The sequence below is a fragment of the Dromiciops gliroides genome, chromosome 2 (assembly GCF_019393635.1).
Source record: "Dromiciops gliroides isolate mDroGli1 chromosome 2, mDroGli1.pri, whole genome shotgun sequence".
NCBI classification, from domain to species: Eukaryota; Metazoa; Chordata; class Mammalia; order Microbiotheria; family Microbiotheriidae; genus Dromiciops; species Dromiciops gliroides.
This window is the reverse complement of record NC_057862.1, coordinates 423719764-423741672: the sequence shown is the minus strand read 5'-3', so window position 1 is coordinate 423741672 and position 21909 is coordinate 423719764. Positions and strand designations below refer to the sequence as shown.

Genomic DNA, 21909 nt, shown 5'->3' with positions numbered 1-21909 from the left:
CTGATAACTCAGAGAGGTTAAATGACTTACACAGTCATTAAGTAGAGGAGGTGGAACTCGAACCATGGTCTTTTGATTTCTGATTCAGTGCTCTTTCTACCTCATTATGCACCTCTCTTCATTATACATGTTTTAAGAAATATGAGCTGGCTAAAAGTTGCAAATGGTACCATAACATTTTAAAAAATGTATCTTGTTTTCTCTTTAGTGTTCACCTGTATACTTCTTCCACATTTGAAGATGGTGAAGCTCGATATTCACACTTGGCTCATCACCTTAAGCAGGAACGACTCTATGTGAATTCAGAGAAACAACTCATCCAGAGACTAAAATGCAGATGTGCTTAAGACTGCTGAAAAGTTGTACCGCACAGCATGGATTGCCAAGCAGCAGAGAATTAACTTGGGACAGACTTATCATAACAAGGTATAAATTGTATTTGAGTTTTTAACATCTATGACACACACTAATTCTCTTCCACTTCAAATTGCATGGCATGCCCAATGACTATGCTCTAGAGATGTCACTAATACTCTCTTTGTCAGTGTCAAGATGGTTTTGCAGGCATAGCAATGGAACTGGTTGTTCCATGCCAGCCCTAAACTTGTGCTCTTCTGTTTTACTCTCTCCTTAAGACTTGAGCCTCTGCTGTAGCACACATGCTTCACTCTTCATAGAATAAATGCTTACAGATCATGGAGAGTTGAATTTCATGGAGATATTGGCATTTACACAGTCACATTAAAAAATATCCCTTTTTGTATACCACTATGCGATTGCTTTATCTCTTCTTTAGTACTTGCTCTGTAATTTTGGCTTATTGGTGAGTTTATATGATCTACTTTGTATGTAGAAATGTTTTTTTTTGTATGTAGAAATGTTCAGTAAGTTTAGAATTAAAAGAAATAGCAACAAAAAAAACAACAACAATAAAAGTTCATATGGCCCTAATTTGATATTGTCTCTTTTAATTTCATTTTCATAAGTGATAGGTAATGGCCTATGTTATTTTAGGTAACTCATTAATGCTTATTGGTTGACTAATGATTGATTTAAATTCATCTCATATCAGAGAGAACAGATGTATGTAGTAGCTGCCAGTACTCCATACTCTTTCTTTTTAAATCACACTTTATAACTTGGAAGTTCCACCCTACCACCATTGATGTGTGTGGTCTTATTGAGTCAAATGCTAAAAGGCTTAAAATGGTTTTAGCAACTTCAGATGATATTCCTTGATAAATGAAGACATTACTAACCTATTTCAGTGGGATTTGATGAGTATTTTATGTGTTTTCTAGTGCTGAAGCTTCCCCTGCTGAATGTTGCCACATGCCAAGATCTTGGAGATACACAGTTTGTTGATGGATATAAGCAGCTGGGATTTCAAGAGACTTACTATGGAGAATTCTTAAATAGGTTAAGGGAAACCCTCGACTCATTGCCTCCTCTTTGGTTGCTGGAGAGAAACTGAACCAGGATAACACTCAGAGTGTTATCCACACTGTTTTTACCTCTCTTTATGGCAACTGTATCATGCAAGAAGATGAGAGTTACCTCCTTCAGGTTTTGCGATACCTGATTGAATTTGAACTCAAAGAAAGTGACAACCCTAGGCGTCTTTGAGGAGAGGCACTTGTGCATTCAGCATTTTATTCAAGCTATTTCTGAAGGACTCTTTTCTGCTAAACTCTTCCTCACAGCAACATTACATGAGCCAATCATGCAATTGCTAGTTGAAGATGAAGATCATCTGGAAACAGATCCAAACAAGTTGATTGAGAGGTTCTCTCCCATCCCAACAGGAAAAGCTTTTGGGGAGAGAGGGGTTCAGAGAGCTTTAGACAAAAGGTCCAAGAGATGGTGGACTTGAATGAATCCCAAGCTGGTGGCCTTGGTGAACAAGGTTTATTGGCTATCTCAAACAGAACACATACTGCTTTCCCCATAGTTTGCGGTGGATTGTATCACAATGTATAAGACACTCTTCCTGTGTAAGATAGGCTTGAGTAGGGGAAGTAAGGGCAATGTGTACTGATCTCCTCTTGGCCTGCTTCATTTGCCCTGCAATTGTCAACCCAGAACAGTATGGAATAATTTCTGAATGGCTCCCATAAATGAGGTGGGCAAGATTAATTTGATGCGGTATGTATTTCTGATAACTTAATAAGACGTGCAATCTTCTATGGACTGTTTTTTTTTTTTTAATGAGGCAATTGGGGTTAAGTGACTTGCCCAGGGTCACACAGCTAGTAAGTGTTAAGTGTCTGAGGCCAGATTTGAACTCAGGTACTCCTGAACTCCAGGGCTGGTGGTCTATCCACTGCGCCATCTAGCTGCCTCTATGGACTGATTTGTTTGTTTGTTTGTTGTTGTTGGTTTTTTTTTTTTTGTGGGGCAATTGGGATTAAGTGACTTGCCCAGGGTCACATAGCTAGTAAATGTTAAGTGTCTGAGGTTGGATTTGAACTCAGGTACTCCTGACTCCAGGGCTGGTGCTCTATCCACTGCGCCACCTAGCTGCCCCTATGGACTGATTTTAACATGATTATTTCTAAGAATTATGAAAAAAATTATAATGATCACTACTGATATTTCAGTAGTGTTTTACATATATGATCATTTACTCCTCACCCTAACCCTATAAGGTAGGTAGCTAACTAGCATTTACATAGTGCTTTAATGTCTTCAAAGTGCTTTACACATATATTATTGTTTTATCCTCACAAACAACCTTGGGAGGTAGGTGCTATTATTATCTCCATTTTACAGATAAGGAAACTGAGAGATACAGGTAAGTGACTTATCTAGGGTCACACAACTACTCAGTGCTTTTGCCTGGATTTAAACACTGGTCTTCTTGAATTCGGATCTATACTCTAACCACTACGGTAATAGCTAGCATTTATATGTGATGCTTTAAGGTTTGCAAAACTCTGTACATAAATTACCTCATTTGAGTCTCACAACAACTCTTTGAAATAGGTGCTATTATTATCTTCATTTTACAGATAAAGAAAATGGAGTTTAAGAGAGATTAAGTAACTTGCTCAGCTTCTCACACCTATTAAGTGTCTGAGAGGGTCATTAAGCCCAGAATTTGAGAATGGACCTTCAGACTTGAAATCTGGTTGTTCTTTTTTTCCTATTATATTATGATATTGGACATCAATATAATTTATTTGGCAGTTTTCTGAGGTAAAATATTATCTCTGCCATCTCTTTTCCTTAAATTTCATTCTAGTTGATTATTCATTATACTTAAGAAAACGCTGTGATTTCATCAATGTTAGTTAACTGCCATCACTACAGACCTTGAGTCTGGCTTCAAATCCTGGCTCTGAAACTTAGTAATGTTAAGGGCTAAAATTCTATCTAAACTGTCTAAAATATCTAATGAGTGGTTTGCCAATAAATTATAAGCTTTAGTAAGAGTTGGACTGTTAAGAATTTATTAAGGAGAATAAGAATTTGGTAAAGAGGAGAAAAAGGCCTAGATTCCTATCTATTAAAAGGAGAGCACATTTCTAGCTCCGCTCTCCACCAGAGTCCCAAAGGAAAGAGCGCCAGACAGAGCGCTAGTCTCTTCCTTCTTCTCCTCACTAACCCAACGTCACTTCCTGATGCCAAAGAAAAGACTCCTGGTCTTGCCCTCAAAGACCTTCGCTTCATGGGCGGAACTCTTCTACAGTAAGTCTCCAGCAGGTGGAGTCATTCCAATCGGTACAGTAATAGTACCTCTCTAACTTTGGCAAGTCATTAATTATTCTGGACCTTATTTTGCTCATCTGTGAAATGAGGGGATTGGAGAAGATAACTTCTGTAGTGCTAAATCTTTGCTGCTGTGTTGTTAGCATCCTGTGTAACGAGATAACTTCCAGATCTTACATTACTTGTTTTTCTGTGGTTTTCTCTAAGGTATCTTCCAACTCTAAAATTCTTTATGACTCAGATCATTATCTAGAGTATCCCCTATTGTGAAAAACATTCTGGTTGCCTTTCTGGACACTCTGTACCTTATCATAGTTCTTATACTGTGGCACTCAGGCCTGGACAAAGTATTCCATATGTGATCTGACTAGAGATTTGTGTATAAAGGAACAATCTGGGGAGTTGTGTCCTTATTAATATACTCTAAGGATGTAATTTTTTTTCTTGTTGTTGCCATAATCATACTGTTAGTTCATTAAATTTGCAGTACACTTTTTTTTTCAGGTAAACTGCCATCTTATCATACCTTCATCATGTTATTCATTTGGATTTGCTTTATTGTGTCTTTGTTTCTCATGAAGTCACTGGCTTCCATTTGTTCAATCCTAATTCTTAGGCAAATTATTTTCATCAGAGAGCTTTTGTACCTCCTTTTCCATTTGACTTTCAAGCTGTTGACTTTTTTCTCATGTCTTTCCTGAATCACCCTCATTCTCTTTCCATTTTTTCCTCTACTCTCTAATTTTATCTTCAAAGTCCTTTTTGAGCACCTCTATGGCCTGAACCAATTCGTATTTTTCTTGAAGCTTTAGATATAGGGACCCTGATGTTGACAATCTTCCTCTGAGGGTGCCCCTTGGTCTTCCTTGTTACTGAAGAAAACTTTCTATGATCCTCACCTTTCTCTGTGGCTCATCTTGCCTTTCTTTTACTAGACTTTTAGCGCCTTAAAGTGGGGCACTGTTTCCAGGCTGTAGTATCCCAAGCTTAAGAAGTCCCAGGTGGTATGATTTAAGGAGTGTGAGATTTAAAATTGGATACTAGAGCATTAACCTCCCTTTTTAACCTTTCCCTTCTTTATCTCCCAGACTAGTAAATGGAAGAAGCCTCTGGTCTCTAGTTAGAGCTTTTATTGTTTGGAAATTACAAGGTGATGTTGAGTAGAGGGATAGGAAAGTAGAAATACAAAACAAATAGTCTAAGTCTAAGCTTAGTCTATATTCCGTATAAAACTCACCAAAAACCCAAAGCCACCTTTGAGGGGGAGAGCCGAGTCAAGCATGTGCTGCTTCGGCGAGCTGGGCTGAGTCCAACCTCCATCAGTGTCTGTGTGTGCAGCACAGCCAGCGAACAAGGAGAGCCAAAAAAAAAAAAGACCTCACTTCTGTTCTCTCCTTGCCTTTTAAGCTCGCACCCCGGAAGTGGAGTGCCGTGGAGGTGGAGTACACGGTATGTCTCCTCCCCGAAAGGGTGGTCCTTTCTATTGCTAACCGACTGTTAAAAACTTTTTACCACAGAGGAGAATCAGGTTCTTCCCTCTCCCGGCCTGTTTCCTGGTCCTAGATGACCCCAGACCAACTTGCCAATCAACCAGCTTAGTGTGTTGTGGTTGGTTAGCTCTGCCGAGCCTGTGCCCCTCCCCCACCTGGGCCACTTCCTACTCCAGCCTACCACCTGGTTCTCAGTAGGGGTATAAAATCCAAGTTCTGCCTTAGCACCAGCAATAGACCCCTGTAGTCCTCTCCCCTGCCCATGGTTCAGCCCACTCACCAGACTGTGAGCTTAGTTCCAGACGACACTGGTGCTTCAGCTGATTCAGAGGCTCTGGGGGTCTCCTTCTCTGCTGAGGACTTCCTGAGACTGAATCTGTGTCAGGGTGACTGTGGGGGTTGGGCCCAACTCCTGTATCAGCACAGCAGCTCCCTCTTTCTGACCTTCCAAGCCATTCTTGGTTAGAAGATGATTTCAGGGACAGCTAGGTAGCGCAGTGGATAGAGCACCAGCCCTGGAGTCAGGAGGACCTGAGTTCAAATCCCGGCCTCAGACACTTAACACTTACTAGCTGTGTGACCCTGGGCAAGTCACTTAACCCCAATTGCCTCACCAAAAAAAAAAAAAGAAGATGATTTCAGCACATTCTTCTATGAGTTTTGCTGCTCTGGGCATTTTCCTATGACCTTATTTGGATGTTTTTTGGAGGGATTGTGTCATGAGTTTAGGAGCTCACTGCCTTTCCTCCGCCATCTTGGCTCCCCCTCATCATGTTATTATGAAATTGATATTTTAAAAAAATTCTTTTATGCCCAAAGGGCTATAGAACTGTGGTTTGATCCAGCAATAAAACTGCTAGGTTTATATCCCAGAGACATCCCCAAAAAGAGGAAAAGCCCTGTTTGTACAAAAATATTTATAGCAGCTCTTTTTGTGGTGGCTAAGAATTAGAAATCAAAGGAATGCCCATCAATTGGGGAATGGCTAAACAAGCTGTGGTATATGATGGTGATGAAATATTCTTGTGCTGTATGAAATGACAAGCAAGATGATTTCAGAAGGCCTGGAAAGATTTGTATGAACTGATGTGTAGTGAAGTAAGCAGAACCAGGAGAACATTGTACATAGTGACAGCAATATTGTTCAATGAAGAACAGTAATACAATGATTCAAGACAATCCCAAAGGACATACTATCCACCTCCAAAGAAGGAACTGCCACTGATTGAATATAGACTGAAGCATGCTATTTTTCACTTTCTTTCATTTTTTTCTTTTATTCAGGTTTTTTTTTTTTTGCAGTTAATGAGGGTTAAGTGACTTGCCCAGGCAAGTTTTCTTATACAAATGACTAATATGGTATGTTTTACATAATTGCACATGTATAACCTATATCTGATTGCTTTTTGCCTCAGGAAGGGGGGGAAGGGGAGGGAGGGAAGAAGGGATAGAATTTGGAACTCAAAACTTTGAATAAAATGTTTATTACTAAAAAAATATTCCATAAATTTATTATTTATTTAGACATTCTTTTTTTCATTCTATTCTTTTTAAATTATGAGTTCCAAATTCTCTTCCTCCTCTTCACCCCCCCAAACACTTTGAGAAGGTGAGCAATATGATATATATATGTTTAAAAAATTATACCCTCTTGCACACAAATCCAATTAGAGTAAAATAATAGTTTATTTAAGTGCTAAGGAAAGGAAACCAAGAGAGAAGTCCTTGGACTTGTTTTCATGGGGAGAAGGCATTGCCCAGAGGCGTGGCTCTCTGAGATACCTCTCTCCTCCAGTAGGAGACAGGCAGATACTTTTATAGAAGACTGATGGTGGTCCAATGAGGTGATCATCTGACTGTGGAAAGTTCCCTTGTTGGGGGAGGACCATCCCCCACTGGTGGTGGCTGGGGGAAAGTTGGGTGAGGGGCAGCTCTGGATCTCTCAAGCCATTTCTCTCCCCCTCATGCCACAAAGGTAGTAGCCACGCCTAATTTTATCTCTCCAGGGGGTGGGGGAGACTGGAATGAAGGGTGGGGGCTCTGGAGCTCACTCAGCTCTTGATGCTTCATGGAGTCATTAAGTTCCAGTTGCCTAATTCTGATTTTAAGGAAATATTTTCTGCAGTGAGCTTTTGTACCTCTTTTTCCCATTTCGTTTATTCTGCTTCTTAAAGAGTTCTTCAGTGAATTTTTGTGCCTCTTTTGCCATTAGGCCAGCTCTGTTTTTTGTGCCTCTTTTGCCAAGCTGTTAATTCTCTTTTTATAAAAATAATTTTCTTGCATCACTTTGATTTCTTTTCCAAACTTTTCCTCTAACACTCAGCTTTTTCTTCAACTCTTCCAGGAATTATTGTTGGGCTTGTGCCCACTTAGCATTTTCTTTGAAGCTTTGTTTGTAGTTGTTTTCCCATTGTTGTCTTCTTCTGAGGTTATGTCTTGGTCTTCCCTGCCACCATATTAGCTTTTTATGGTCAGATTCTTTTTTTGTTGTTGTTTGCTCACTTTTCTAGTATATTTCTTGACTTTGAACTGTATGTTAAAGTTGGGCTTTGCTCACCTGGGAATGGTGAGGGTCCCAAGTTTCAGTCTTTTTCCTGCTTCTGTTTTTAGAACTAATTCTCAAGGTCTCCAAGTTTTCAGTGCTTCCAACATGATATGATCCTGGGAGAGGTATGGTCACTGCTCTCCTGGTCTTCACTCTGGTATTTATCCAGGAAGTGCCCCATATCTCTTGTAGCCATAAGTGCTAGCACTCTTGAACTTTCTTTGCCTTGCAACTGGAACCCCTGCTCCCTTGTGACCTAACCCCAGTACTCCTCTTCACCCTGGAACTGTGACCCAGAACTGCATATGAGCAATAGAATTGCCAATTGCTACCACTGTGTACCCAGTGCCAGCAAAGGGTACCCTGTAATCTCTTTCTGTTAGGTTGTCCAAGCCCCTTACCATCTCTGGGTTGAGAGCTTCTGAAGCTGCTGCTGTGTGGGTGGACTCTGGACAAGCTTCTACCCTAGTGTTAGAAAATTATCCGGTGAACTTCCTACAAACAGACCAAAAAAAAAGTCTCACTCTGACCTTTGTTAACTCTGCCACTCTAAAATTTGATTTGAGGCATTATTTTAAAGTGGTTTGGAGGGGAATATTGTGAAAGTTCAGTTGGGTTACCTCTAATCTGCCATTTTGGTTCCAAGATAGTTTCTCTGAAATTGATATTTTTAACCCCAGTCTAAGACTTTAATTGAATTTCATTTTAATAGATTCAGACTTGGTGCTCCAGTTTATCAAGATCTTTTTTTAATCAAGGATCTGTCATCTAGTGTGCTAGCCATTCCTCCTGTCCTTTATGTCATCTTCATACTTGTTGAGTATGTTGCCTATGTGTTTATTGAGTTCTTAGATAAAAATGTAAAAACAAAAATCAGTGCTACACGTAACACATCTCTGGGGCATTCTGCTAAAGAACTGTCGTCATTCAATTCAGAGTCAATGTCTATGCTTTTCTAATACTATTTTTTGTTTTTTTGGGTTTTTTTAGTGAGGCAATTGGGGTTAAGTGATTTGCCCAGGGTCACACAGCTAGTAAGTGTTAAGTGTCTGAGGCCGGATTTGAACTCAGGTATTCCTGATTCCCAGGGCCGGGTGCTGGCTCTATCCATTGTGCCACCTAGCTGCCCCTCTAATACTATTTTTTAACTTTCTTTCATATAGGTTTGTATTTCTTTATCTCTGTATTTGTTATAAGGTCATAGGTCATAAGATTTAGAGCTGAAAGGCTTCTTAGAGATCATTTAATCCAACTTCCTTATCTTATACATGAGAAAACTAAGGCTAAGATATGAATAAGTGGCTTGTACTGAGGTCACACAGTGGATGACTTGTCCAGTGCAAATCATTAGTGGATAATGCTTTGTTATAGAGTGTATATCCCTAATATTGTTTCTAAATTGCAGGTCGGTCGCCTCTTGCAGCAGCTAGCAATGACTGGCTCTGAGGAGGGAGATCCTCGAGCAAAGAGCAAGCCTTGGTAAATTCGACAAAGTAAGAATAAATATGGATGTATATTATTTTTAGGAGGTCTGAAAAGTCTCATGTACATTTAGTCCTTTGAAATTGTAAGTTATCTGTGTAATAAATGAACCTCTTTGTATCTAATGTAAGTTATATTTAGATATTTGTAGTACTGACTGATTACATTTAATAGAAAAGATAATTTTTAAAAAGTTTCTAGCTCTGCTATATAATAAGTTATTAAATTTATGTAATTTAAGGACGGTGATGGAATCATAAAAAGTGCTTTATAAAACTTTTCTTTATATAAAAGAACCTGGTTTATAAAAAAGAAATTGCTGCTATATCATATGTAGGAAAGTTAAGCATAAATAATAGCATAGCTTACTATATTTTATATTTGACCATGACATTTTAATGTTTTTTTTTTGTTTGTGAATGAAATTTTATTTACACATTTGTATCTAGAAGCAGATACATAAATCCATATACAATTATTTTACAAAAATGTGCAAGAAATTGCTATAATTTTGTTTATATACCAAAACACACATTAAAATCAATGGACTTTGGAGAATTCTTATTCTATGCTATGCTTAGTATAGATGGTACACATTTGGTTTGAAACATACAGAAAATGTAAACTACAGCAATCTGGATTGCAAGTATTAATTTCAGGTACTCCATCACTGCTATAAAATTTCTTTAATCCAACATGTATACTTAATAAAAAATTTTATAAGAATTTTTCATGATGTGTGGGTGTAGAGTTTGGAATGCTTTTCAGATACAGCAACTATATAACGCTTTTCCATGTTATGATTAACTATTAATAAAGAGGATGTTTGTAAAAAAAAACATTTTATAGGATTAAAAAAGTATTAAAAGAAACCCAAATTTTTGATTATTACTGTACAGATAATTTTTAGTTTATGTTTTAAAAAGTTATTCCTGAACAGGGGATTGTTCCTTATTAGTCTATTCAACAATATTATCTATTGCTTGTAGTGTGATTTCATTTCAAATTTCTAATTCACATAATATGAGAAGGCAGTTAGGATTAAAATAAAAATTATTCTCTGAATCAAGTGTCTTATCATGAGAACTGAAATATATACTATTTTTTTATATATAATTATATATTTTTTTTTTTTTGGTGAGGCAGTTGGGTTAAGTGAACTTGCCAGGGTCACACAGCTAGTTAAGTGTCAAGTGTCTGAGGCAGGCTTTGAACTTAGGTCCTCCTGAATCCAAGGCCAGTGCTTTATCCACTGCGCCCACCTAGCTGCCCCCTATTGCCATTACTCTTAAGTATTGTTCTGTAATTCTAGTGTCAGTATTTAATTGAACTCTTTTTTTCTGTCAACAGAGTTGTGTTGCTGCTTTCCTTGATGTTGTAATCGTGGCCGGGCAGTGGAGACTCCACCAATGTCTTCAGTTAACCTTCTAGAAGGGTTTGAGTAGAACTGTGGTGTATATGACCTACAGCCAGCTCATTACTCTGGTAATAGCTGCATTTTTTCTTTTTTCCTTTTTTCCTTTCTTTCTTTCTTTCTTTCTTTTTTTTGGGGGGGGGCAATGAGGGTTAAGTGACTTTCCTAGGGTCACACAGCTAGTAAGTATCAAGTGTCTGAGGCCATATTTGAACTCAGGTCCTCCTGAGTTCAGGACTAGTGCTTTATCAGTGGCACCACCTAGCTGCCCAGCTTCATTTTTTCCTGGGACTTCTTGTGGTGTCATGTTTGTAAAATGCTTTATAAATCACAACTTATAAGTTCAAAGGATTATGAAATTTAGCTTAATTCACCCAGTGTTTATTAAATATCTCCTGTGTTCCAGGCACTGGTGACTCAAAGAGAAATACGAGATAAATCACTGCCCTCAAGAATATATACCTTCTGGGGGCAGCTAGGTGGCGCAGTGGATAGAGCACGCGGCCCTGGAGTCAGGAGTACCTGAGTTCAAATCCGGCCTCAGACACTTAACAATTACTAGCTGTGTGACTCTAGGCAAGTCACTTAACCCCAATTGCCTCACTTAAAAAAAAAAAAAAAAGGGCGGCTAGGGTGGCGCAGTGGATAAAGCACCGGCCCTGGATTCAGGAGTACCTGAGTTCAAATCCGGCCTCAGACACTTACTAGCTGTGTGACCATGGGCAAGTCACTTAACCTCCATTGCCCCGCAAAAAAAAAAAAGAAAAGAAAAGAAAAAAAAATATACCTTCTATGGGGAGGGATCAACATGTACACAATTAAGTAAAAACAAAAATAAGTACAAAGTAATTTCATGATAGCATGCTGATACCTGAGCAGGGGGGGTTTTGAAGACATCAGAGAAAGCCCAAAGTAGAAGGGTGGCACTGGAGCTGTGCTTTGAAAGGAAGTGAAGGAGGTTTATGTGGCAAAGGTGAGGAAGAAGAGTTCACACTCCAGATATGATGGACCCCTTGTGCAAAAGGCACAGTATTTAACATTGTGTCCATGGAACAGTGAGTAGACTAGGTTGGAATGGAATAGAGAGCATATGAAAGGGGGGTTATGATAAATAAGATTGGGAAGGTAGGCAGGAGCCAGATTATAGATGACACAAATGTCATACTGAGGGAATTAGTATTTTATCCCAGAAGCAATAGGGAACAATTGAAGATTTTTGAGTGGAGGTGGGGGTTATCAACTATTGTTATGAATTTTTTTTTGGGTGGGGCAATGAGGGTTAAGTGACTTGTCCAGGGTCACACAGCTAGTAAGTGTCAAGTGTCTGAGGCCAGATTTGAACTCAGGTCCTCCTGAATCCAGGGCCAGTGCTTTATCCCACTGTGCTACCTAGCTGTCCCCTCTTATGAATATTAATACTAATTCATATTTTAGTAGAAGTGTTATATAATGAATAAAAAGTCGACTTTGGAGTTAGGAAGACCTGGATTCAAATTATGCTTCTGGTATTTATTGACTATGTTACCCTGGACAAATCAGTTAACCTTAGTGCCTCAGGCAACTCTGTGTGACTGTAAATTGTAGAGTGGGCGCCTTTCATTTAAGTAAAGGGAGTTTTGTCCCAGGATTTTACCTATACCAATGAGATTATAAATCCTGTCCAAAAAATAATTAATTTTCAAATAAATACTTGGCATAGGTAATTTATAGGAATTTTCTAGTTGGCGTCCTTTACTGATTGCATAAAAAAACAGGTTTAACATCAATGTTCTAGTATTTTAGATCTTTTTTGTCACAAGAAAGTCAGAGGGGTCCGTAATGCATAAAATAATAGGATTTATTTATGGTGTGCTTTAACCTCCCAAGAAGGTTCAAGTTTAAATGAATTACTTTAGAGAGAAATACAGATTTAAGGGTGAATAGCTGCCTTAGAGCTTTAGAGAGAGAGAGTCATATACAACTGTTTTCAGTTGCTAAAGATCAGAGACAGAGGGTGTGTGTGTGTGTGTGTGTGTGTGTGTGTGTTGTGCGGGGAGTGTGTGGAGCAGGTCATGTCAGGTGCATGGTCTTCAGACCAGGACCATAAGGTTTTTTTTGTTTTTGTTGTTTTTTAAGTGAGGCAATTAGGGGTTAAGTGACTTGCTCAAGGTCACACAGCTAGTAAGTGTTAAGTGTCTGAGGCCGGATTTGAACTCAGGTACTCCTGACTCCAGGGCCGGTGCTCTATCCACTGCGCCACCTAGCTGCGCCTTAGGACCATAAGTTTTACAAGGTAGGGGAGATTATTGGTCAAGTGTGTCTGGTCAGTTTCCCACCTCTGATTTCATAGGCGATGAGACATGAAGGATTGGCAAGTAAATTAAATCAAGAAAGCAAGCATTTGATATGGCCAGAAAGAAAGGGTTAGGGAGTGGTAGATATCAGAAAGGGGCTCTTACAGACCAAAGACAGCCTGCTACAAGTGACCCTTAATGGGTTTTGAAGAAAAATTTTTGGATTATCAAGGAATGTTGTTAGCTATTATTTTGCATGTCAGGTTCTTGGCAGAAAGATGTTATAGCAGGATTTTGAGATATTGTAGTGTGGTTTAATTATAATATATTAATAATGATTTTATTGCAAAATAGTCTTTGTGGGAGAAGTGTTATGCAGTTTACATGTGTATGTATATGAAAAAGAGAACACTGACTAAGGCCTTCTTCCCTTTGCAGGTTGGTTTTATGAAGAATGTCATGTTGGGTGATCAACTGAGAGAAGATCGAATGGCTCTTGAAAACTTGTTGGCAAACCTACCCCAGGCCAAGCCAGGAAAAAGTAACAGTTTGGAAATGACTTCGTATAATACTCCTCAGTTGTCTCCTGCAACTACTCCAGCTAATAAAAAAAATCGCTTGCCCTTAGGTGAGTATAGGTTAGTGAGGTACTGCATCTAGCCCAGTTTTGTTCTAACTTCAAGTCAGTTTCACATTTATTGAGCATCTTCTTTGTGGAAGGAACTATGTTTGGTATTTGTAGCATTGTACATACAAGATGTTATTGTTTGGTGGGTTGCATGTAACTAACTAGTTTAGGCATTCCCTGACCAATGATACTTACTAGTTATAATGAAACCCTGTGATGTTGTAATGTTGTAAAAGCCCATGGTAAAGTTTTGTTGTTATACAAGATATAGGTTAGTGCTTGGGCCTTAATGTCCTTAAGTCACCTGAGTGACAGTATGTTTGCATTTAACATTACTTTTAACAATACTCCAGAACCTTGAAATGTTGTCCTGCTCAATGCCTCTTTTTTGCTAAACCAATTAACAGTGTTAGGTGGTACTGTACCTGCCAATAAAATAGTAGATAGTAGGGTATGATAGTGTTTTTTATTTAGTATTTCCTTAGCTGTTGTTTTTGGTATAACTATGGTGTAGTGAAAAGAACTTTGCTTCTGGAGTCAGAAAAAAGTTTACCCTAAGGTCTGTTTGGCTAATACAGTTAACCTGTAAAATGTTTAAGTAAAATGTTTAAATCTCCTTGAGGTTTTATGTATCTTCAGTCCAAGGCTAACTTAGCTAAGGATGGAGGACCTCTTCTCTGAATTTCAGAAAGTTAACCCCTGGATGATAAATTTTTTGTTTACTTCCTTTTGGCTTTATGACCTTGTCTACCACAGGGTGGAAGGTTGTTATCTGTGCTGGTAGAGGGAACATCCACACTGATGAAATCAGATTATCTGAGGCTGAAAGTAAAATGACAGTTTATTCTAAAATAGCTTATTTATTGAATAATGTCTTAGTATTTCTTATCAACTTTTAATCTAATTCTGACCAATTCAGGGCACTGCTATGTTGTATCTCAGGAATATTAGTGTTTTAATCTTGATTAATAATTACTATCATCATATAGCATCTTTCAAAGTAAATAAAATTAATGATAGTCATAATTCAGGAAACTATCATTTCATTGGTGTGAGTCTTCCTTCTTCCACTGATGTGGATCCCAACCTCTAATAGGTTTTAGTAGTTTGAGTCTCTATGGTTATGGGGGGAAAAATCATCTGATGGCCAATCTTCTGGTAATAGGCCTCAAGATGATAGATACTGATCTATTATTGGTCCCATTTTTGGACCCCTTTCATGTTGTTTGGCCTTGCTGGAGCTTGTGTTGACATCAACCATATAAGTCTCAAGGAAGCATTACTGCAGTGGAATAATAATAATAATGTTTTCATATTTGTATATAATGTTTAATCATTTGTGTAGGGCAAAAGTGATATTTTACAGATGAAGAAAATGAGGCTGTGATTTGCCTAATGTCACGCAAATAATAGCACAGTGGAACCCATATCATCTAACTGCATCTACTTTTCCACCATATTGTTGTTTTGTATTTGTACTTTATGTGAGATTAGAATGTCAAGGGCTCCTATTCTTTAAAAAGGAAGAAAGAAATGATGTCTATTAATTTGGGGTTAATCATTTTCATAGCTTATTTCAGAGTATCAGCTTTCACTTGTTATAATCTGAAACTATTTTAGGGTTAGAACTAACAGAATAATTTTTAAGTGTTTCCCCATAATTCTTTTATGAAATTGATACCGGATCATTGCATTTTATTTCACATTTCTAAAAATGTTTCTGTTGTTCAAAGGGTTGATTTTCTTTCTGTTTAATGCTGTCGAACCCCAGGACAACAGTTAGCAGCCATCACTGCATGGGATCCCTCAGCCACCAATCTCACAGCTCACATTACTCTAGTAACCCCATTTGGTGGGTAATAGGCTCTCTTTCTTCTACTTTGAAAAATTATTTCACAAAATTATGCTTCATGTGCATGTCTTAACTGTTTTGTGTAAATGGCTGTTTGAGATTTAGATATTTTAATGTCCTTGTGGCATTTGTCCCTTAAAATTCACACATGTGGTCTAAGGAATGTATTTAAGTTCAATTCATTTTTCTATGTCATTGTATTTATTTTATGCCTTTGTGAAATAAGTAACCAAAGGAGAATTTGCCTCCTTTTGTAGTGCAAGTTTTTATTTAATAATATATCAAGATTTATCCTTTTACCTACAAAAAAATGAGGTAGTTACATGATATTTATCTGTTGTGACAAAATACAAGTAAGAGAAACAGGCTTTACTTAGATGATTAAGTCAATTTAAAAAATATTTTCGTGCCCTAAAGGCTGACATATAGGCTACATATTACATTTTATCCTAAGTTGAAATACAATTAGGGTTTAATTGATTAATTAAGTACTCTGAATTTTAAAATAGAAAATGCTTTTTTAATTCCTTTAACCAAGCATAAAGCATTTCACAGAATTTTAGAGCTAGGAAAGACCTCAGAGATCATCTGCTTTAACCTGGACTTAAAACAGAACTTTATTCTACAACATTCCTAACAAGAGTCATTTGGGGTTTTGCTTGAAAATGAACCCACTGTTTCCAGAGATAGCCCACTCAGATTTTAAACAGCTCTCTTTGTTAGGAAGGTGTTCTTTAAATCTAGCCAAAAATCTACCTCTCTACAGCTTTCATTTTGCTCCTAGTTCATCTCTTTAGAGCCAAGATGAGCAGGTAGAATCCACTTTCCATGTGACAAAAATGTCAGTGTTTAATTTTGAAAAATGGCAATGTCATAAGTTAGTTTGTTTTTGTTTCTATTTCTTTCCATCTTATCCTTGAAATAAGGTGACTTTTGAACAAAGGGATATTGGAAAACCTTTGTTTTTCCAATTGTCTCTGCTTCATTGTATTATATAATAGGCATTGTAAGAAGATTTTGCTTGTGTATAGTTTACTTATTATGTTTAATTTTATAGTTCACTGAAAGAAGGTAGATAGTCATCTTGTGAAGTGTAGAATTCATAAGTTTGGCATCTGATCTCATCTAAAACTTCTTTTGAGGTCTGTGAGTGTTGGTTTACATCACCAAAGATAGTGAGGCAGAAGTTGGATGACCATTTGTCAGTGATGTGGCAGAGATAATTCCTACTGTAAATAAAGGTTGGATTAGATGACCTCTGAGGGCCTTTCTAACTCTTAAGATTCTATGATTACATTATAATCTTGACCAATAATTTTCAAAAGAACCATTGGATTCCTCAACCCTAGAAGCAGAATAGATGATTGGTCACAACTTCTGGGAGCCTACTTGATGGGCTGGTCGTCAGTTTTTGGCTTATAGGAGGGAAAAAGGAAAAGGAGTAGTTGCTAGATCTTTCTTAAAGGCTTGGATTTGACAAGAAGGCACAACCTTTAAATTCAAACATATGACAAATTTCCTGCTTACATTTTTGTATATTAAGCTATTAGATTTAGCTCTGTTAGAGTATGGAGAGAGAGGGATAAGAGTGCTTTCTCTTGGCCCCTCTGTTCTCTCTCTCTTTTTTTTTTTTTTGGTGAGGCAATTGGGGTTAAGTGACTTGCCCAGGGTCACACAGCTAGTAAGTGTCAAGTGTCTGTGGCTGGATTTGAACTCAGGTCCTCCTGACTCCAAGACTGGTGCTCTATCCACTGCGCCACCTAGGTGCCCTGTTCCTCTGTTATCTTTTAAAATTCTTCCTCCTTGGTCTCTAACTCCCATGTATTTAGCTATCATTTTTGTGTAAATTACCTTTAAATCTATGTATTCAGGTTTCTTTTGAACTCTAGCTCTCTATCATTCTGTGCTTGCTGGACATCTCCACTGGGATGTCCCATGGGCATCTAAAGAGTCAACATGTCCTGAGCACCACTTTTTCCCACCCTAAACTCACTCCTCCTTCTGACTTTAAGCACCACCAGGGAGGAGAGAGTGAGACTGGTGACTTTGCACAGCCCTCCCTCACTTAAATCCAGTTCACTTGCAAGTCATAATATCACCTTCCTGATGTCATGGTCTTCTTCCAGAATGAAAGACAAAATAAGGAACTAATGAAGGAAGCACCACTGTCCACATACAAGTTTGTAGCCTTGGAGTCATGCATAACTCTTCATGCCCTTTCACCCCCCTATTCCCTGTCAGTTATTTACTAAGTCCTTTTGATTTTGTTTATATTACATCCTTTCCCTCTGTCTCTTCCCTCTATTCACACAGACCTTGTTTCAAGTCTTATCACAACTTATGTGGACTGTTGTAATAACCTTCTGCCTCAAGTCTCCTCCCCTCTTCACTTCATCCTCTTCACATCTGCCAAAATATTACTTTTTTTTTTTTTTAAGTGAGGCAATTGAGGTTAAGTGACTTGCCCAGGGTCACACAGCTAGTAAGTGTTAAGCGTCTGAGGCCGGATTTGAACTCAGGTCCTCCTGACTCCAGGGCTGGTGCTCTATCCACTGCACCACCTAGCTGCCCCCAAAATATTACTGAAGCACAGGTCTGATTACATCTCTGATGTATGCAAGAAGCTTCAATGCTTTCTTCTTACCTCTAGGATAAAATAAAAAATTATCTCTTTGATACCATCAATCTCTAGCCTCTCTTTTTAGGCTGATTTTACACATTGCCTTTTTTTTTTTTTTTTAGTGAGGCAATTGGGGTTAAGTGACTTGCCCAGGGTCACACAGCTAGTAAGTGTTAAGTGTCTGAGGCCGGAATTGAACTCAGGTACTCCTGAATCGAGGGCCGGTGCTCTATCCACTGCAACATCTAGCTGTCCCCCCATTGCTTGTTTTTACACATGAGATATTTCAATCAAGCTGCCCTACTTCCTGGTTTCCATAAAACATATTTCATCTCCTTCCTCCATTTTCTACTTCCTCTCTTCAGCCTCTGAAATCTGTAGCTTCCTTCAGGACTCGGTTTATGTACCACTGCCTACAAGTGGCTTCCCTGAATCCCTCAGTTGTTGCGATGCTGCTTACCTCTTGAGTATACTTTGTATTGATTTGGCTTATTTTTTATATTTCCTTTTCTGTACATGCTATTTTCCACCAGCAGAATATACACTCCTTGCTGAGGGCAAGGACTGTGTTTGTTTTTGTCTTCCAAGTCTTTGGTGGCTCTGAGTGTAACTGGCCTTCTGTAGTCACTTAACAGATTCTTGTTGAATTTTTTTTTTTTTTAAATATTTGGCGGGGCAATGAGGGTTAAGTGACTTGCCCAGGGTCACACAGCTAATAAGTGTCAAGTGTCTGAGGCCAGATTTGAACTCAGGTCCTCCTGAATCCAAGACCAGTGCTCTATCTACTGTGCCACCTAGCTGCCCCCGATTCTTGTTGAATTTGAATTTGAAAAAGTAGTTTGAATAGCTTCTTGAAAGCTCTTGAAAGCAGTACATTATTATTTCCATTTTACTGATGAGAATACAGAATTTTAAAGAAACAAAGTTACTAGCTCAGGCCACAGGGCTAATCAGGGGTAGAGCTAGGACTCAAACCTTGTTCTGACTCCCATTCTAATGCTCTTTTTCTACAATACTATTTAACCTAAAGTTTAGCTCCTTTGTATAATAGAGCCTAGTTAGTGATCTTCCTCTTAATATCCTTAATAGCGCTCTGTTCCGTACCTCTCTAAGTCAGTTACCAGGGAGTATTGTGTATTATCATTATCTGTATTTGTATCTTTATCCTTCTTCTAGAGTCTGAGCTTCAAGACTACATCTAATTATTTTATCCTTCCCAAACTAACATACAATGTTCTGTACATTGTAAAAAACGGATTTATTCATCATTTTTTTAGATGAAGCTACATGTTCATATTTTAGAAAATATGACCTGATAAAAGGGTTCTTTATTAAACCAACTTCCTATTCACATTTTGAAAATAAAGCTACTCATTTCAGGTTAACAAACGTTTATCTATCATCTGTTGTGCTCATAATTCTGTGCTTGAATATAGGGAAATACAGAGTTTAGATAGACATAGTGATAGTTTAGAACTACAGTGTAACCTACCCACTCATCTACCTGCTTTGCTTTGCAGATAACCAAACTAAGACCCAAAAGAGGGAAAATGACTTTACATAAGGTCCACTCAGGTAGAAAGTAGCAGACTTGGTATTTTAATCTAGGTTCTCTGAATTCAAGTTCAGTACTCTTTCCATCATACTTATATTTCTGGTATTATTTTTGGCCTTTGCTGTCATGCAGCCTTGTGATCTTGGAGGAGGCTTAGACATATATAGGAATAATTGTACTATGCAATGATTATTTTGACTGAGTGCTTTGTGAGGGATGAAAGAGGAATATCATAGTTTCGTATTTTGGGTATGCTACTTAACAGTGTTTCTGTCTTTTGTACTGGGATGTTTAATTTTTAATTCCATTTTGTGTGATTAGAAATTTCTAGTTGAATTCCTTAAAAGCAGTCAGTAATGTTATGCTAGAATAGCAGGGTAGTCCTATTTTTATGTCATCCATAAACTGTATTCTGTCCACTCTTTTTTGTGGCATGTGCAAACATCTATATTAAGTTTTATTTTGACCTTTTATTTGTGTCTTTTATGTTATTTTAAAAATTACCTTCATTTGTGAGCCATTTATGTTATTTAAAACATTTCCTCAAAAGTTTATTTGAAATTTTTTATTAGCAACTCGAAGCAGAAGTCGTACCAATATGCTAATTGACCAGCATCCAGACCATGATGGATTATCCCAAAGGACTATTCCAGGAAGTGCAGCCAGAAGAAGTGTTGGTTATTTCTTTGGGGACAGGTCCCCAGCTCACTCCAGGCATGATGTCAGAAAAATGAGGTATGGTTATTTTTGATGAATATTAGTATAGTCCTAAGTTTTATAATAATAAGAATTACCATTTATATAGTACTTTTATTCAATCATCCTATGAAATACCCTGGGAAGTACAGGGTTTATAATTTTTTTTGTTTTTGTTTTTGTTTTGTGAGGCAGTTGGGGTTAAGTGACTTGCCCAGGGTCACACACCTAGTAAGTGTTAAGTGTCCTGAGGCCGGATTTGAACTCAGGTACTCCTGACTTCAGGGCCGTGCTCTATCCACTGCGCCACCTACCTACCCCTATTATCATTTTGTACAGAAGAAACCGAAACTCTTAGGTAGACCTTTAAACAGGTTTTCTGCCAACCAAATTCATTACTTTTGGCGGGGGGGGCGGGGGGGGGGTGAGGCAATGAGGGTTAAGTGACTTGCCCAGGGTCACACAGCTAGTAAGTGTCAAGTGTCTGAGGCTGATTGAGACTCAGGTCCTCCTGAAATCCAAGGGCCGGTGCTCTATCCACTGCACTACCTAGCTGCCCCGTTATTACTCTTTTCACTGTGCTGTGTAATTGTTTTATATTCTTTCTTTCTATATCTATTTCCCTTAGGAGAAACATGCTTCATGAAGAGTTATTTATTATAAGGATCTTTCTTTGATGGGTTTGACAGTTCAGGATGCTTTGTAAATATAGAAGGGTAAAAGTACTGATGTTAGCAGTGGAAGACACAAGTTTGAATTTGTCATAACTCTGACTTACTAGCTTTGTGGCCTGGGGCAAGTTTCTCTGATTCAAGACTAGGGTTCTTTCCACTGTACAGTTGTATCTTTTGAAATCATTCTGAACATCTAGTGTCCTTTTCAAGCCTCTATGAGCATTTTGAACAAATAGGCAAGAGGAGTTATTCTTTTTTTTGCAGGACAAAGCATATCATTCATGAATTTTTATTAAGAATTTATTATTCTTAAAAAAGATTTGTGATTTTTGTAGGTGTGGATGACCCTATTCATTTTCTTAATAGTATTTTTTTCCCCAATTACATGTAAAGATAGTTTTCAACATTTAAATTTTTCTTCCTCCCCCTCTGGAAGCAGGAACCAATCTGATAGAGGTTAATACATTGCAATCATGTTAAAGATTTCCACATTAGTAATGTTGTGAGAGAAAAATCAGAACAAAGGGAAAAACCACAAGAAAGAAGAAACAAATGAAAAAACCCCAACAAAAAGTGAAAATAGTATGCTTCGATCTGCATTCAGAGTCTATAGTTCTTTTTCTGGATGTGGAGAGCATTTTCCATCGTGAGTTCTTTGCAATTGTCTTGGATCATTATACTTGCTTAGAAAAGCTAAGTCTGTCACAGTTGATCATCACACAGTGTTGCTGTTACTGTGCATGATGTTTCTCTTGGTTCTGCTCCACTTTCACTGAGCATCAGTTCATGTAAGTCTTTCCTTGTTTTTTCTGAAATCTGCCTCCTCATCATTCTTACAGCCAGTAGTATTCCATATATTCCATTATTCCTATATGACAACTTGTTCAGCCATCCGCCAATTGATGGACATCCCTTCAATTTTCAGTTCTTTGCCACCACAAAAAGAGTTGCTGTAAATATTTTTGTACA

General features: G+C 38.0%; 1 protein-coding gene across 1 annotated transcript in view; it reads left to right on the top strand.

Annotated features, from left to right (window-relative positions):
- The first annotated feature begins 240 nt into the window (after positions 1-240).
- GAPVD1 (GTPase activating protein and VPS9 domains 1) overlaps positions 241-21909 on the top strand; it is a 68300-nt gene continuing 46631 nt past the window's right edge. Inside the window, 22 exon segments of the mRNA XM_043982031.1 lie at positions 241-262; positions 265-329; positions 331-405; positions 407-426; positions 1302-1340; positions 1342-1424; positions 1427-1618; positions 1621-1665; positions 1668-1816; positions 1819-1881; positions 1883-1906; positions 1908-2105; positions 2108-2149; positions 9152-9217; positions 9219-9239; positions 10579-10609; positions 10612-10661; positions 10663-10713; positions 13354-13543; positions 15315-15395; positions 20143-20219; positions 20221-20310. Of these exon segments, the coding sequence (XP_043837966.1) occupies positions 241-262; positions 265-329; positions 331-405; positions 407-426; positions 1302-1340; positions 1342-1424; positions 1427-1618; positions 1621-1665; positions 1668-1816; positions 1819-1881; positions 1883-1906; positions 1908-2105; positions 2108-2149; positions 9152-9217; positions 9219-9239; positions 10579-10609; positions 10612-10661; positions 10663-10713; positions 13354-13543; positions 15315-15395; positions 20143-20219; positions 20221-20310 (1674 nt within the window).